A 14,715-nucleotide genomic window follows, 5' to 3' on the forward strand; every position below is an offset into this window, starting at 1 on the left:
ATGACTCGTCCACAAAAGATAATGTTATGTATCTGGTGGAACAGCAGTGCTGTGGTGTACCACAAACTGCTTCCTCAAAGTGTAACCATCACTGCTGATCTTTATCGTCAATGGCTTAGACATTTTACAGATGCAGTCCAAGAACAACAATCAGTAAGACTACGTGAAGTGCCCGCCCGCATTTTGCTGAACTGACACAAACGCGATACAGAGGTTGGGTTGAAAAGTCATTCCACATCTACCTTATCTACCTGATTTTGCACCATCAGATTTTCACCTTTTCCGTTCTTTATCATACAGCCTTCAAGGAACTTCGTTTCCAGATGAAAACATGCACTGAGCATGGCTCAATCAATTCTTTGCCTCAGTTGAAAAGTTGTCCCAGCATTGGCAGATACTTATGAATAGTGAAGGAGAATTTATGTTGTTGTTGATTAAAGACTCTGTTATGTATATATTTTGTTTTTATTAATGGAAAAATTCTATGAACTTATTCACCGACCTAATAGAACAAGACAGTGTCAGTTATAGTCTTGTTGAAATTTAATGGAAAAAGCATACTGGAGGGAGTGGGGAAGACAGGTATCAGTAAGACTTATTCTCTGAGAGTTCTGTACAAAGTTTATTATGTATACAGATGAGGATGATTATGATGATAATTTCATGTGGCTCTATAACCTGGTGCAAGTCTTTCTATTGGACACCACTTCGATGTCTTGTGTGGCCCCAGCCTACCCCACTTATGCAATCAGGGAAAGAGGACCTACAGTTTAACATGGAATCCGAACAATGTGACTGAAAAATCTGCAATCCGGTCGAGATTCGATCCTGCAACCTCTCGGCTTCTAGGCATGTGCTCCTTCTATGTGTTTACTACTGCATTTTGTCATCTGTGGTTCTTTGCAGATGTCGGATGACATCTGTCACATTCAACTGATAAGAACTTCTCAGTTTTTTTAAAAAAGGGTGAGGCCAGAGCACTAACCAAACACACTGAGCTATCATACCAGCAAAGCACCATGCCCAACATGTATATACATAGTTCATTTATAGGTTTAGGTGATGAGTTAGCAAATATGAAAATATGTGATATGTATGGCCATACTTTTTGATTGCATTGACTTAGAACGCAAACTTACACTGCCAAGAGACTGTAGACCTTAGTATTTGACATAAATTTCAGCTTGATATCTCTACCTGTTACTAAGAAAAAAAAAAAGTCTTAGTAGTTGGACAGACATATCGACAACAAAGCACTCCTATAATAGTTCTGTTTTTTACCGATTGAGGAACAGAAACCTAAAAGACAATGGTTGACTTTCTAGTTTGGTGCTGTAAAATCTGTGCTGAAGCATAATGGTGGCCCATCAGTGTCTCAGCTTATAAGTTAATAAATACAGTGGAAAAGCATGTTGAAATAGGATATAGTATTGAACAAGTTTTACTTTGCCATAGACTATAACAACAAAAATTTACATTTTAGTTAGGGTTGCTCTGCATTTCACATTAATGTTCAGGCACATTGTGATAAACATGTGACAGTGTGGAACAAAATTATTTTTTACTAAATTTGTAAGTGCAAAAAAAATGAACATATAAATTAACCTCTTCAGTGTTGTCAGAATAACAGAATTGTTTCCTAAGTAGCTTTTTTTGTTATAATTGGAGACTGAACTTCCTATTTCTATTCCATAAATCTAGTGAGTGGAAACCGCCATCAGATAAAACAATAAGTGTTGTTGCCTGCAACACGTGTCAAGTCCTGTGTGCCACTGGAAGTGATATTTATTACTTGGAAATATGTGAAAATGAGTTAGTACAAAAACGGTAAGCGTTTTTTTCATTCATAACATTTTATGCAATCTGAATGGAAAGAAACATTTTTAAAATAAAATGTGGTATGAATACTGTAGAGCTAAGTTTTATATATATATATATTTTTTTTTTTTTTTCCAGGAATGTTACTTTGGAACATGAAGTTGCTTGTTTAGACATAACACCACTGCAAGAAGGCTGCAAAAAGGCAGAAATAGCTGCAGTGGGCCTTTGGACTGATATAACGGCTCGAATATTCAGGCTGCCAGGTTTAGAAGAAGTTAATAGAGAGTACTTAGGAGGAGGTAAAGATAATTACCCACATGTTAATGGAATTAGCAGATGCTTTATGATATAATATAATTAGAGGTTAAATGTTAATGCATATGTTACTGAATGAGGGAGGTTCCTTAGATTGCATTTGAGTCTTGCCTTCAAGGGATAGAACTGGAAAACAATTTAACTCGTTTGGTTTGTCCACCCTGTTTGAGTTGGTGGACTGTGTCTACATTTCATTCTGTGAATATCATAAATTCAGAGAACTTTACACATCTGTAGATGATGATACTTTTTTCACGTATAATTTGAGTTGTAATAAACTACTACTTCATGAAGAAATCATTAGGAAAACTGAAATATATGCCCCCTGTGACTAATAATGGTATGAATGTATGTATGTACATATGTATGTATGTATGACTAACTATGTATCTATCCAGATCCCGCTCCAGCTACTGCTGGGTCTGGGTGCTGACGAGTCCTCTCCATTTGGCTCGGTCCTCCCATGACTTTTCTTCCTCCACTTGCTGCCTGGTCACACCTCTCCTTTTCACAGATATTCTCACTCCCATTTTCCACCGTGTTCTTGGGTGCCCTGTAGGTCTTTTTCCATCCATCTTTAGTTCTTCCATAATTTTGGGAAATCTCTGCCCATGCATCCTCTTAACATGTCCGTAGCATCGTAATCTCTCTGTTTTTTATTTATTCTCTCATACTTTCTTGTTTAAGATCCTTTCTAATATCTACATTCCTTATTCTGTCCATTCTTGTTGTTCCCTTAACTGCTCAGTCTTGCAGTCTGCTCCAGACCCTTTCTGTCATTGTCCATGTTTCTCCTCCATAGGTGACAATAGTGAAGTAATCACTCTGAAACTTTCTTATTCCAAATCAGGTGTTTTATTGTTTGGTAGGAATTGTCTCCCTTCTGTAACCTCCTATTAATTTTGTTGGTTATTCTTCCCTCACTAGATATTTCACTCACTAAATAAGTGAAACTGTCTACCACTTTGAGGGGTTCTCCATTCAAAGTAATATTCCCGTTGATCCCTTTGTCTCTTCCAAATACCATTACTTCACTCTTATTTTTATTTATTTTTGATCATACTTTTTCATTATTTCCTTCCATGCATCAAGTTGTACCTGTACATCTACCTCTTTATTGCCCCATGTTACCATATCATCTGCAAAAATCATCTTATTTCGAAGTATTCAGAGTTACCCAGTGGTGTTCTATTCTACAGTTGTGTCCTCTGTACATTGTCTTTATTACATTAATGTATCCATCTTCTATACCTATCTTCTTCCCAGAGTCTTCCCTGTTAACTGAGTCATACGCCTTTTCTATGTCTATAAAAACCATCATCACCCTTTGGGTATACTCCCAACTTTTTCCATCAGTTGACGGATAGAAAATATCAGGTTGATTGTGCTTCCAACTTTCCTAAATCCATGCTGTTCTTCTCGCAGCCCCTTTTCTATCTTTTCACTTATTCAATTTCGTAAAATTCTTTAAAAATAATTGGTTGCATAATTCATAAGGGTTATTCTACATCTACATCTACATTTATACTCTGCAAGCTACCCAACGGTGTGTGGCGGAGGGCACTTTACATGCCACTGTCATTACCTCCCTTTCCTGTTCCAGCCGTGTATGGTTCATGGGGAGAACGACTGCCGGAAAGCCTCCGTGCGCGCTCAAATCTCTCTAATTTTACATTCACGATCTCCCCGGGAGGCATAAGTAGGGGGAAGCAATATATTAGATACCTCATCCAGAAACCCACCCTCTCGAAACTTGGACAGCAAGCTACACCACGATGCAGAGTGCCTCTCTTGCAGAGTCTGCCACTTAAGTTTGCTAAACATCTCCATAACGCTATCACGCTTACCAAATAACCCTGTGACGAAACGCGCCGCTCTTCTTTGGATGTCCTCTATCTCCTCCGTCAACCCGACCTGGTACGGATCCCACACTGATCTACATCTACATCTACATCTACATCTACATCGATACTCCGCAAGCCACCCAACGGTGTGTGGCGGAGGGCACTTTACGTGCCACTGTCATTACCTCCCTTTCCTGTTCCAGTCGCGTATGGTTCGCGGGAAGAACGACTGTCTGAAAGCCTCCGTGCGCGCTCTAATCTCTCTAATTTTACATTCGTGATCTCCTCGGGAGGTATAAGTAGGGGGAAGCAATATATTCGATACCTCATCCAGAAACGCACCCTCTCGAAACCTGGCGAGCAAGCTACACCGCGATGCAGAGCGCCTCTCTTGCAGAGTCTGCCACTTGAGTTTATTAAACATCTCCGTAACGCTATCACGGTTACCAAATAACCCGGTGACAAAACGCGCCGCTCTTCTTTGGATCTTCTCTATCTCCTCCGTCAACCCGACCTGGTACAGATCCCACACTGATGAGCAATACTCAAGTATAGGTCGAACGAGTGTTTTGTAAGCCACCTCCTTTGTTGATGGACTACATTTTCTAAGCACTCTCCCAATGAATCTCAACCTGGTACCCGCTGTTGTGTCGGTAGCTGGGCCGACACCGTGAAGTTGAGATGGCTGTAAAGGCAAGCTAGACTAACGCAGACGGGCGTGAAGTACTGGAACAGGATACGTAATTAATGTTAGGAAGAAAAGTACGGAGCAGGTTTAATACTTAACTTTACTCATTCCTTGTGGTACATCGATCTTGACGATACACAGAAGACTTTAAGTACAATCACTGTATGGCTAATGGCGCCTTGCTAGTTCGTAGCCATTAACTTAGCTGATGGCTATTTTGTCTCTCGGCTAATGAGAGAGAAAGGCTTCGTACATCTGGTCGGTAGCTAGGTTCTCGTACAACTGGGGCGAGTGCTCTCTCGTATCACGAGACCTGCCTTGGTGGTGGCGCTAGGTCTGCGATTACACAGTGGCGACACGCGGGTCCGACATGTACTAAATGGACCGCGGCCGATTTAAGCTACCACCTAGCAAGTGTGGTGTCTGGCGGTGACACCACATTCCTCCCCCGCAAATCGGCGAACGGTCGTGTGATAAGGCTTCCGCCCGCCGTGGGGAGGACCACATGTTGACGTATGCGATGAGGTGGGGAGCCTAACAACAGGCGAGGCTGTGCCACCCGCACCCGGCCATTCGGTCCGAGGGGAGCTAGGAAACGCCTGAAAAACTAGTCCAGGGTGCACGTCAACATGCGGTGTATGCGCCCGTAAAGAGACAGGAGGGACCGAAGGATCAACCTCCATTGCGTCGGGGTAGCCGACGCGCGATGACGTCATGTGGTCCGGAACGGGCGGGAGTTCCATGGCGGATGACAGCTGGTCACGGGAAGCGATCGGCGGCGCGTGACCCTGGGAGGCGCTTGGCGGCTGCAACGAAGCGTCGAATGCGGGCGGCGCCGGCGGGAGAACAAGCGGCGGCGGCGGCGGCTGCTGCTGCTGCGGCGGCGGCGGCGCGTCGCCATGGGGCAAAATGGAAGGCATCGTCGGTAACACCTGGGGATGAGGCGAGCCAGTAGATGGGGCCCCAGGGCGCTGACCGGACGGCACCGTCGCTGAAAGCAGACGGGGAGCGGCAGAACCCGAGCGACGACAGAGGCGCAGCTGACTGAGATGCCGACGCACCTCACCAGAGGCCCCCAAAACCAAATACATCGCGCGGCCGAGGCAGCGAAGAATGCGCCCTGCGAGCCAACGCCGTGAACCTCGATAGTTGCGATAAAATACAACGTCGCCTGGAGCAAAAGCAGGAGTCTGCCGCTGCACAGGAACCTGATGCGGCGGATGCAGCAAAGACATCAAGGTGCGATGAGGACGACCGTGGAGCAACTCAGCCGGCGAGCGACCATCTCGGGGCTGAGAGCGATACGAAGACAAAAAGAGCAACAATGCGTCCTCCCGAGAATGCGACTCTTTCAATTTCAACATCTGTGACTTGAAAGTCCGGACCAATCGTTCAGCGGCACCGTTGGACTGAGGCGAAAACGGCGCGGATGTCAGATGTTGAATACCATTGGCCTGGCAGAATGACTGAAATTCTGCGGACATGAATTGTGGGCCATTGTCGGAAACAATAGTCTGCGGAAGACCTTCAATGCAAAAGATAGCAGACAACGCTTGGATGGTGGCGGAGGACGTCGTGGAAGACATCCGGACAACAAAAGGAAAATTACTGAAGGCGTCGACCAGAACCAACCATCGAGCATTCCAGAATGGACCAGCAAAATCAATGTGCAAGCGTTGCCAAGGGGAAGTGGCTTTTGGCCATGCAAAGACTTTCCGCGGCGGTGCGGATTGTTGTTCGGCACACGCCGGGCACGAAGAACACATATTCGTAATCGCAGCATCGATTCCGAACCAAGTACAGTGCTGACGAGCAAGTTGTTTCGTTCGCACTATACCCCAATGTCCTTGGTGAAGAAGCCGTAAAACAGAGGACTGTAACGAACGTGGGACCACGACTCTGGACTGATCATTATCAGAACGCAACAACAAAACACCACGTCGAACAAAAAGTCTCTCCTTGTGAGCAAAAAATCGGCGAACCAACGGATCCTCGATCCGAGACTTTGACAAAGGCCATTGCGTAGCAACAAAACGCAAAACGGTAGCAAGGACAGGGTCAGCAGCTGTGGCTGTAGCTACACGACGAAAATCAATCGGAAACGATTCGACCACTGCATCGGTTTCCGAATCAATGAACATGCAAGCAAGTTCGGAAGAATCGAATGCTTTATCCTCAGCAACAGGCAAACGGGACAACGCATCGGCGTTTCCGTGCTTAGCAGTGGACCGATACAAGATATCGTAGCGGTACTGCGAGAGGAAAATAGACCAGCGAATGAATTTCTGCGCTGTACGTGGAGGTACAGGCTTGGTCGGATGAAAAAGCGATGTCAAAGGTTTGTGGTCTGTGATGATGGTAAAGTGACGACCATACAAGAAATCATGGAACTTAGTAACACCAAACACGAGAGCCAAAGCTTCTTTCTCTATTTGTGAATAATTTCCTTGCGCAGACGAGAGCAATTTGGACGCAAAGGCAATAGGGCGATCATGGGAGCCAACTTGGTGCGCAAGCACAGCACCGATCCCGAAATCCGATGCATCTACCATCAACAAAAGGGGTTTCTGCGGATCGAATGGCGTAAGGCAAGTATTAGAAAGCAACGCCGATTTCAACTGGCGAAAGGCGCGTTCACATTCCGTCGTCCAGACGAACGGAACACCTTTACGGCGTAAGCGATGAAGCGGAGCTGAAATGGAAGAGGCATTGCGCACATATTTATTGTAATAATTAATTTTACCCAACACACTCTGTAGCTGTTTCACATTTTGAGGGGAAGGCAATTCTTGTATGGCACGGAGGTGCTCTGGACTCGGATGTATGCCTTGGGCATTAATGACATGTCCCAGGTATGGTAAGTCACGAGCAAAAAACACACATTTGTCCTTCCGCAAGCGAGGACCATTTTGCCGCAAGACCTGAAATAATGTTCGTAAGTTCGCAAGATGATCTTCTTCTGTCTGTCCGGAGATCACTATATCGTCCAGATAGTTTGCTGCAGTAGGGACCGACGCACAAATAGTTTGTAAATATTGCTGAAACAAGGCAGGGGCGGATGCACACCCGAATGGCAGTCTTTTGAAGCAGTACAATCCAAGATGCGTGTTAACCACCAATACGCGCTGGGATTCGTCGTCCACCGGTATTTGCAAGTACGCATCGGCTAGGTCCAACTTTGAAAAATATTTTCCCGGGCACAGTTTAGCAAAAAGATCTTCCGGGCGGGGCAAAGGAAAAGTAGCAGTCACTAGTTGTGGATTCACTGTGGCTTTGAAGTCCACGCAAAGTCTCAATTTTCCGGAAGGTTTTGGCAAAATTACTAAGGGTGAGGCCCAGAGAGAAGCTTGCACACGTTCAATTACACCTTGTGATTCTAAATCGTTTAATGTTCTTGCGACCTCATCACGCAATGCGTGGGGAACATTGCGCGCTCTGAAAAATTTCGGTTGCGCGTTTACCTTCAGTTCTAAATGTGCTTCATAGTTTTTAGCGCAACCTAAGCCCGGTGCAAAAATGTCTGCAAATTCGTCACACAGCCGAGAAACACTGTCTGTAGGCACAGTCTGATTCACTGATAGGACCTGATTTACAATAGACATGTTAAACAACTGAAATAAATCTAGACCGAACAAGTTCACTGCAGAAGAAGAACGAAGAACGTAAAATGACACAAGTTTTGTTTGTCCCTTGTATGTTGCAAGAAGGCTGCACTGTCCTAACACAGGAATTTTCTGTCCGGAATATGTAGTTAGCTTAACATTTGCGGAACGCAACGGAGGTTTGCCCAGTTGTTTGTACGTGTCGTGATTGAGCAATGAAACTGCAGCTCCGGTATCGAGCTGGAATGGTATCACTTTGCCTTCAAAGTCTAAGTCCACAAAAAGTTTATTGTTCTGCTGACGACAAGAGCGACTGTTTTGTGCAATTGGAACAGACACTGGTACAGAATCACTTGCTAATTGACGTGATTTCCGGCGACGTCGACGCACAGTTTTTGTGGGACGAACACAGTTACTGTTAGAGAAAGTGTCACTGGACGAAGTGGAATTAACGACATGAATGTCCATAGGCGAAGGTCCACGAGCCTGAGTGTCCTTGGTTCGATTCCGGCGCGAAGCAAAGGGCCTGGAATGATTGTGATTGTCTGATCTGAGCTTTTTCTGGCAAACACTTTGAACATGTCCTTTCTTATTGCAGAAAAAGCAAATAGCTTGGCGTGACGGGCAATGTTCACGCGAATGTCTAGTAGCACCCCGCGGGCACGATTTCACTACATTTGTGAGCTGGCGCGGCACACGTGGCTGAGCGCGCGGCGGCAGCTGTGCGGACGTGCGCGAGGCCCGGTTACCGGGCCGCGCAGCGCGTCCAGCGGGCCGGTTAATGTTACACACGGCTGGCGAAGTTTCAAAAGATTCCTGAGCACAGTCAAGTGTGTCCTGTCTATCCAATATGTCTATCACTTGTTGAAGGGAGGGATTAACTAGTTTCAAAATTTGCTCCCGTATGCGAACATCAGAAACGTTCTGTGCAATTGCATCACGCACCATTGTATCTGAATAAGAAAGACCACAGTCACATTCAAAGGCACAGTCCCTAGTAAGTCCTTGCAATGTTGCTACCCACTCCCTATTAGTTTGACCGGCCGTACGTTTTGTACGAAAGAACGTATACCGTTTTGCAACCACATTAACTGTTTCTTTGAAATAGGCATCTAATGCAGACAAAATTTCCTCGTAGGACAGAGTTGCTACGTCGCGTCGGGGAAACAATTTCACTATCACACGGTATGTGGACACACCGACACAAGAAAGCAAAAACGGCTGCCTCTCATTACCTTGAATTCTGTAGGCTGCTAGATGAAAGTTGAACTGGCGAGACCACTCGTGCCAGGTCTCATCGGCTGCCACGTATGGTCGAAAGGGAGGTGCAACAGCGTTTAGTGGCAGCGGTAGCGAAGAAACGGCGGCGGCCGCATCGGTTTGAAAGGTACGTTGACCCTGGACGAGCTGTCCAAGGGCATCCAGTAACGCCTGCGTCTGCTGATTCTGCAAGCGATAAAATTCGGACAGTACATCTGGAGAATGTGGCGAAGCCATGACACAATTAAATGTAAGCAATCAGAAAGAACTCTTTTCGCTCGTCGCCAATTGTTGTGTCGGTAGCTGGGCCGACACCGTGAAGTTGAGATGGCTGTAAAGGCAAGCTAGACTAACGCAGACGGGCGTGAAGTACTGGAACAGGATACGTAATTAATGTTAGGAAGAAAAGTACGGAGCAGGTTTAATACTTAACTTTACTCATTCCTTGTGGTACATCGATCTTGACGATACACAGAAGACTTTAAGTACAATCACTGTATGGCTAATGGCGCCTTGCTAGTTCGTAGCCATTAACTTAGCTGATGGCTATTCTGTCTCTCGGCTAATGAGAGAGAAAGGCTTCGTACATCTGGTCGGTAGCTAGATTCTCGTACAACTGGGGCGAGTGCTCTCTCGTATCACGAGACCTGCCTTGGTGGTGGCGCTAGGTCTGCGATTACACAGTGGCGACACGCGGGTCCGACATGTACTAAATGGACCGCGGCCGATTTAAGCTACCACCTAGCAAGTGTGGTGTCTGGCGGTGACACCACACCCGCCTTACCAACAATCAATTTTATATGATCATTCCACTTCAAATCGTTCCGTACGCACACTCCCAGATATTTTACAGAAGTAACTGCTACCAGTGTTTGTCCCGCTATCATATAATCATACAATAAAGGATCCTTCTTTCTATGTATTCGCAATACATTACATTTGTCTATGTTAAGGGTCAGTTGCCACTTCCTGCACCAAGTGCCTATCCGCTGCAGATCTTCCTGTATTTCGCTACAATTTTCTAATGCAGCAACTTCTCTGTATACTACAGCATCATCCGCGAAAAGCCGCATGGAACTTCCGACACTATCTACTAGGTCATTTATATATATTGTGAAAAGCAATGGTCCCATAACACTCCCCTGTGGCACGCCAGAGGTTACTTTAACTTCTGTAGACGTCTCTCCATTGATAACAACATGCTGTGTTCTGTTTGCTAAAAACTCTTCAATCCAGCCACACAGCTTGTCTGATATTCTGTAGGCTCTTACTTTGTTTATCAGGCGACAGTGCAGAACTGTATCGAACGTCTTCCGAAAGTCAAGGAAAATAGCATCTACCTGGGAGCCTGTATCTAATATTTTCTGGGTCTCATGAACAAATAAAGCGAGTTGGGTCTCACTCCATCGCTATTTCCGGAATCCATGTTGATTCCTACAGAGTAGATTCGTAGATTCTGGGTTTCCAGAAACGACATGATACGCGAGCAAAAAACATGTTCTAAAATTCTACAACAGATCGAAGTCAGAGCTATTGGTCTATAGTTTTGTGCTTCTGCTCGACAACCCTTCTTGAAGACTGGGACTACCTGTGCTCTTTTCCAATCATTTGGAACCTTCCGTTCCTCTAGAGACTTGCGGTACACGGCTGTTAGAAGGGGGGCAAGCTCCTTCACGTACACTGTGTAGAATCGAATGGGTATCCCGTCAGGTCCAGTGGACTTTCCTCTGTTTAGTGAGTCCAGTTGCTTTTCTATTCCTTGGACACTTATTTCCATGTCAGCCATTTTTTCGTTTGTGCGAGGATTTAGAGAAGGAACTGCAGTGCGATCTTCCTCTTTGAAACAGCGTTGGAAAAAGGTGATTAGTATTTCAGCTTTACGTGTGTCATCCTCTGTTTCAATGCCATCATCATCCCGGAGTGTCTGGATATGCTGTTTCAAGCCAATTATTGATTTAACGTAAGACCAGAACTTCCTAGGATTTTCTGTCAAGTCAGAACATAGAATTTTACTTTCAAATTCACTGAACGCTTCACGCATAGCCTTCCTTACGCTAACTTTGACATCATTTAGCTTCTGTTTGTCTGAGAGGTTTTGGCTGCGTTTAAACTTGCAGAGAAGCTCTCTTTGCTTTCGCAGTAGTTTCCTAACTTTGTTGTTGAACTATGGTAGGTTTTTCCCATCCCTCACAGTTTTACTCGGCACGTATCTGTCTAAAACGCATTTTACGATTGCCTTGAACTTTTTCCATAAATACTCAACATTGTCAGTATCGGAACAGAAATTTTCGTTTTGATCTGTTAGGTAGTCTGAAATCTGCCTTCTACTACTCTTGCTGAACAGATAAATCTTCCTCCCTTTTTTATATTCCTATTTACTTCCATATTCAGGGATGCCGCAACGGCCTTATGATCACTGATTCCCTGTTCTGCGCTTACAGAGTCGAAAAGTTCGGGTCTGTTTGTTATCAGTAGGTCCAAAATGTTACCTCCACGAGTCGGTTCTCTGTTTAATTGCTCAAGGTAATTTTCGGATAGTGCACTCAGTATAATGTCACTCGATGCTCTGTCCCTACCACCCGTACTAAACATCTGAGTGTCCCAGTCTATATCTGGTAAATTGAAATCTCCACCTAAGACTATAACATGCTGAGAAAATTGGTTTTCTTCCCCTCTCTTGCTGCCATATACCTAAGGGGCCCCATTACATGCCTGACGTTGGAGCTCCCAACTACCAGTAAGCCCACCCCTGCGACCACCCAGATCTGGCAGACTGACGGGCAACCTCTGGAACAGGACAAGCAACCATGTCCGGCCGAAGATCAGTATCAGCCGGAGACGTTGCTTGAAACCAGTTCGTCAGACAAACTGGAGAGGCCTTCCATTCAGCCCTCCAGAATGTCTTTCGCCCCCTGCCGCACCTCGAGACGACCTCCCACTCTACCACGGGTGAGGGGTCAGCCTCAATGTGAGCAGTATCCCGGGCAGCCACAGCCGTAGTCCGATAGGGGGATGCGTGGGACGAGCTGGCCGTCCCCGACAAACCCCCATCCGGACCCCCACAGTGATGCCCATTGGCAACAGCTTCAAGCTGCGTGACCGAAGCCAACACTGCCTGAAGCTGGGAGCGAAGGGATGCCAACTCAGCCCGCATCCGAACACAGCAGTCACAGTCCCTATCCATGCTAAAAACTGTTGTGCAAAGAACGTCTGAAGTAATCTACAGAGCACAAACAATTCAACACAATATTTAAACAGTTATTAAAATACAAGGTTGCCTAGTAAATGCAGTAATGCTGCTATTTTTGCACTGCTGGCACACTGCTCGGCAGCAGAAGGAGACTACGCGATTTTACACTATTCAGGTGCTAAAGCGCAATGCTACAACTCTCAAATACTATAATACGCCCAAAATTTATGAATTAAACAATGCAAGTACCCTTAAACACGCAAAGAAATTAAGAATTAAACTATGTAACAAATAAGTAAGCTTGGAGTATACGACTTGCTGCTGGAAGCTGCTTATCCAACGGTGGCAGGGAGCACACTGGCTGTGACCAACTGACACTGGCCATTCAAAACAAAAACAGAAGACGGACGACTACGCGAATTTACACTATTCAGGTACTAAAGCGCGATGCTACAACTCTCAAATACTATAATATGCCCTAAATTTATCAATTAAACAATGCAAGTACCCAAAAACACGCAAAGAAATTAAGAATTAAACTATGTAACAAATAAGTAAGCTAGGAGTATACGACTTGCTGCTGGCAGCTGCTTATCCAACGGCGGCAGGCAGCACACTGGCTGTGACCAACCGACCCTGGCCGTTCAAAACAAAAACAGAAGACAGAAGATTACACAAATTTACACGATTCGGGTATTAAAGCGCGGTGCTACAACTCCCAAATACTATAATACACCCAAAATTTATGAATTAAACAATGCAGGTACCCAAAAACACAGTTTTTACAAAGTCTTTAATTGCCTTTTTTGAAGATGGGAAAAATGTCTCCTCTTCTCCAGTCGTCAGGTATTGTACCATTTTTCCATACGCTTGACAGTACTCAATACAGCCACTGCATTCCCACTGGACCTGCTGCTCTTATGTCCACTAATATCTCATCGGGTCCTGGGGCTTTCCTCTTATTCATCTTCTTCACAGTTATTTCCATTTCTTCCTGTGTAATTTGTCCTAATTCTGCTTCCCAACGTCTCTCAGTTTCTCCATTATTTGTTGTTTCTTCGTGTACCTGCTCCTCAGCGTTTAACAGTTTCTTAATATGTTCTCTCCAGAGATCTTTTGTATTCCCTGGCTCTTCAATCACAGTACCATCCTCTGTTTCCATCTTCATTGGTACTTCAGAAGCCTTCCTTTTATTTTTCATCATTTTATAGCAGATTTTTTTATTGCTCTATTCTCTATACTTCTCAGCACTTTCACTCTCCTTCAGTTTCTAATCCTGTATCCTCATCACTTTCTTCTTTTTTCTATTTTTCACACACTGATTCATTTTACATTGCCCTGCCAGTAATCAATGGTCTCCATATGCACTCACAAATAGAATAACCTTCACACTTGTTACTTTCTCTCCCCATTCCCTATCTACTAGAATACAATCAATTACACTCTTGGTTCTTCCATCCCAACTGTATCTGGTGATAACATGACTTCATAAACAAGCTGTTTGCTATTTTCATACCATTCCTCTGGCACAAATCCGGGAGTCTTTCTCCTTCTTCATTTCTGCTTCCATATCCAAAACATCCGAATATTAGCTAAAAACCCTTTCTATCTTTGCCTACCTGTGCATTAAAATCTCCCATCACTGTATTAGCACTCTCTGTATGGTTCTTTAACTCATTTTTAAAGTCCATCTTCTCTTCTTCGGTACATGCCACTTGAGGTGCGTAAATAACTTCTAGTGTTTCTTTTTGGAATCTCAGATTTAAGATTATGATCCTGTCTGATACATATCTCACACTTTCAATACAGCTTTGTACATTCTTATTCACCACAATACTTGTGTGAGTGAACAATTGAATTTCATGATCAGCATAATCACCTTCCAGGAGAAATCTTCTACTTCAGCTGATGTAAGATTTTCTGTCTGGTATTGTCTAGTGAGTGCTGTGTTGAATGTGTTTTTGTAGCTCCCACTTATCCTTTCTCACCAAGTTT

The 14,715-nt window shown here is 44.6% G+C and overlaps 1 protein-coding gene across 1 annotated transcript in view; it reads left to right on the forward strand.

Annotated features, from left to right (window-relative positions):
- LOC126471123 (DNA damage-binding protein 1) overlaps positions 1 to 14,715 on the forward strand; it is a 187,218-nt gene that overhangs the window by 112,118 nt on the left and 60,385 nt on the right. The window contains exons 10-11 of the mRNA XM_050099208.1: positions 1,702 to 1,827; positions 1,957 to 2,120. Coding sequence (XP_049955165.1) covers positions 1,702 to 1,827; positions 1,957 to 2,120 — 290 coding nt within the window. The remainder of the gene's footprint in view (positions 1 to 1,701; positions 1,828 to 1,956; positions 2,121 to 14,715) is intronic.

Source organism: Schistocerca serialis, chromosome 1 (genome assembly GCF_023864345.2).
Source record: "Schistocerca serialis cubense isolate TAMUIC-IGC-003099 chromosome 1, iqSchSeri2.2, whole genome shotgun sequence".
NCBI classification, from domain to species: domain Eukaryota; kingdom Metazoa; phylum Arthropoda; class Insecta; order Orthoptera; family Acrididae; genus Schistocerca; species Schistocerca serialis.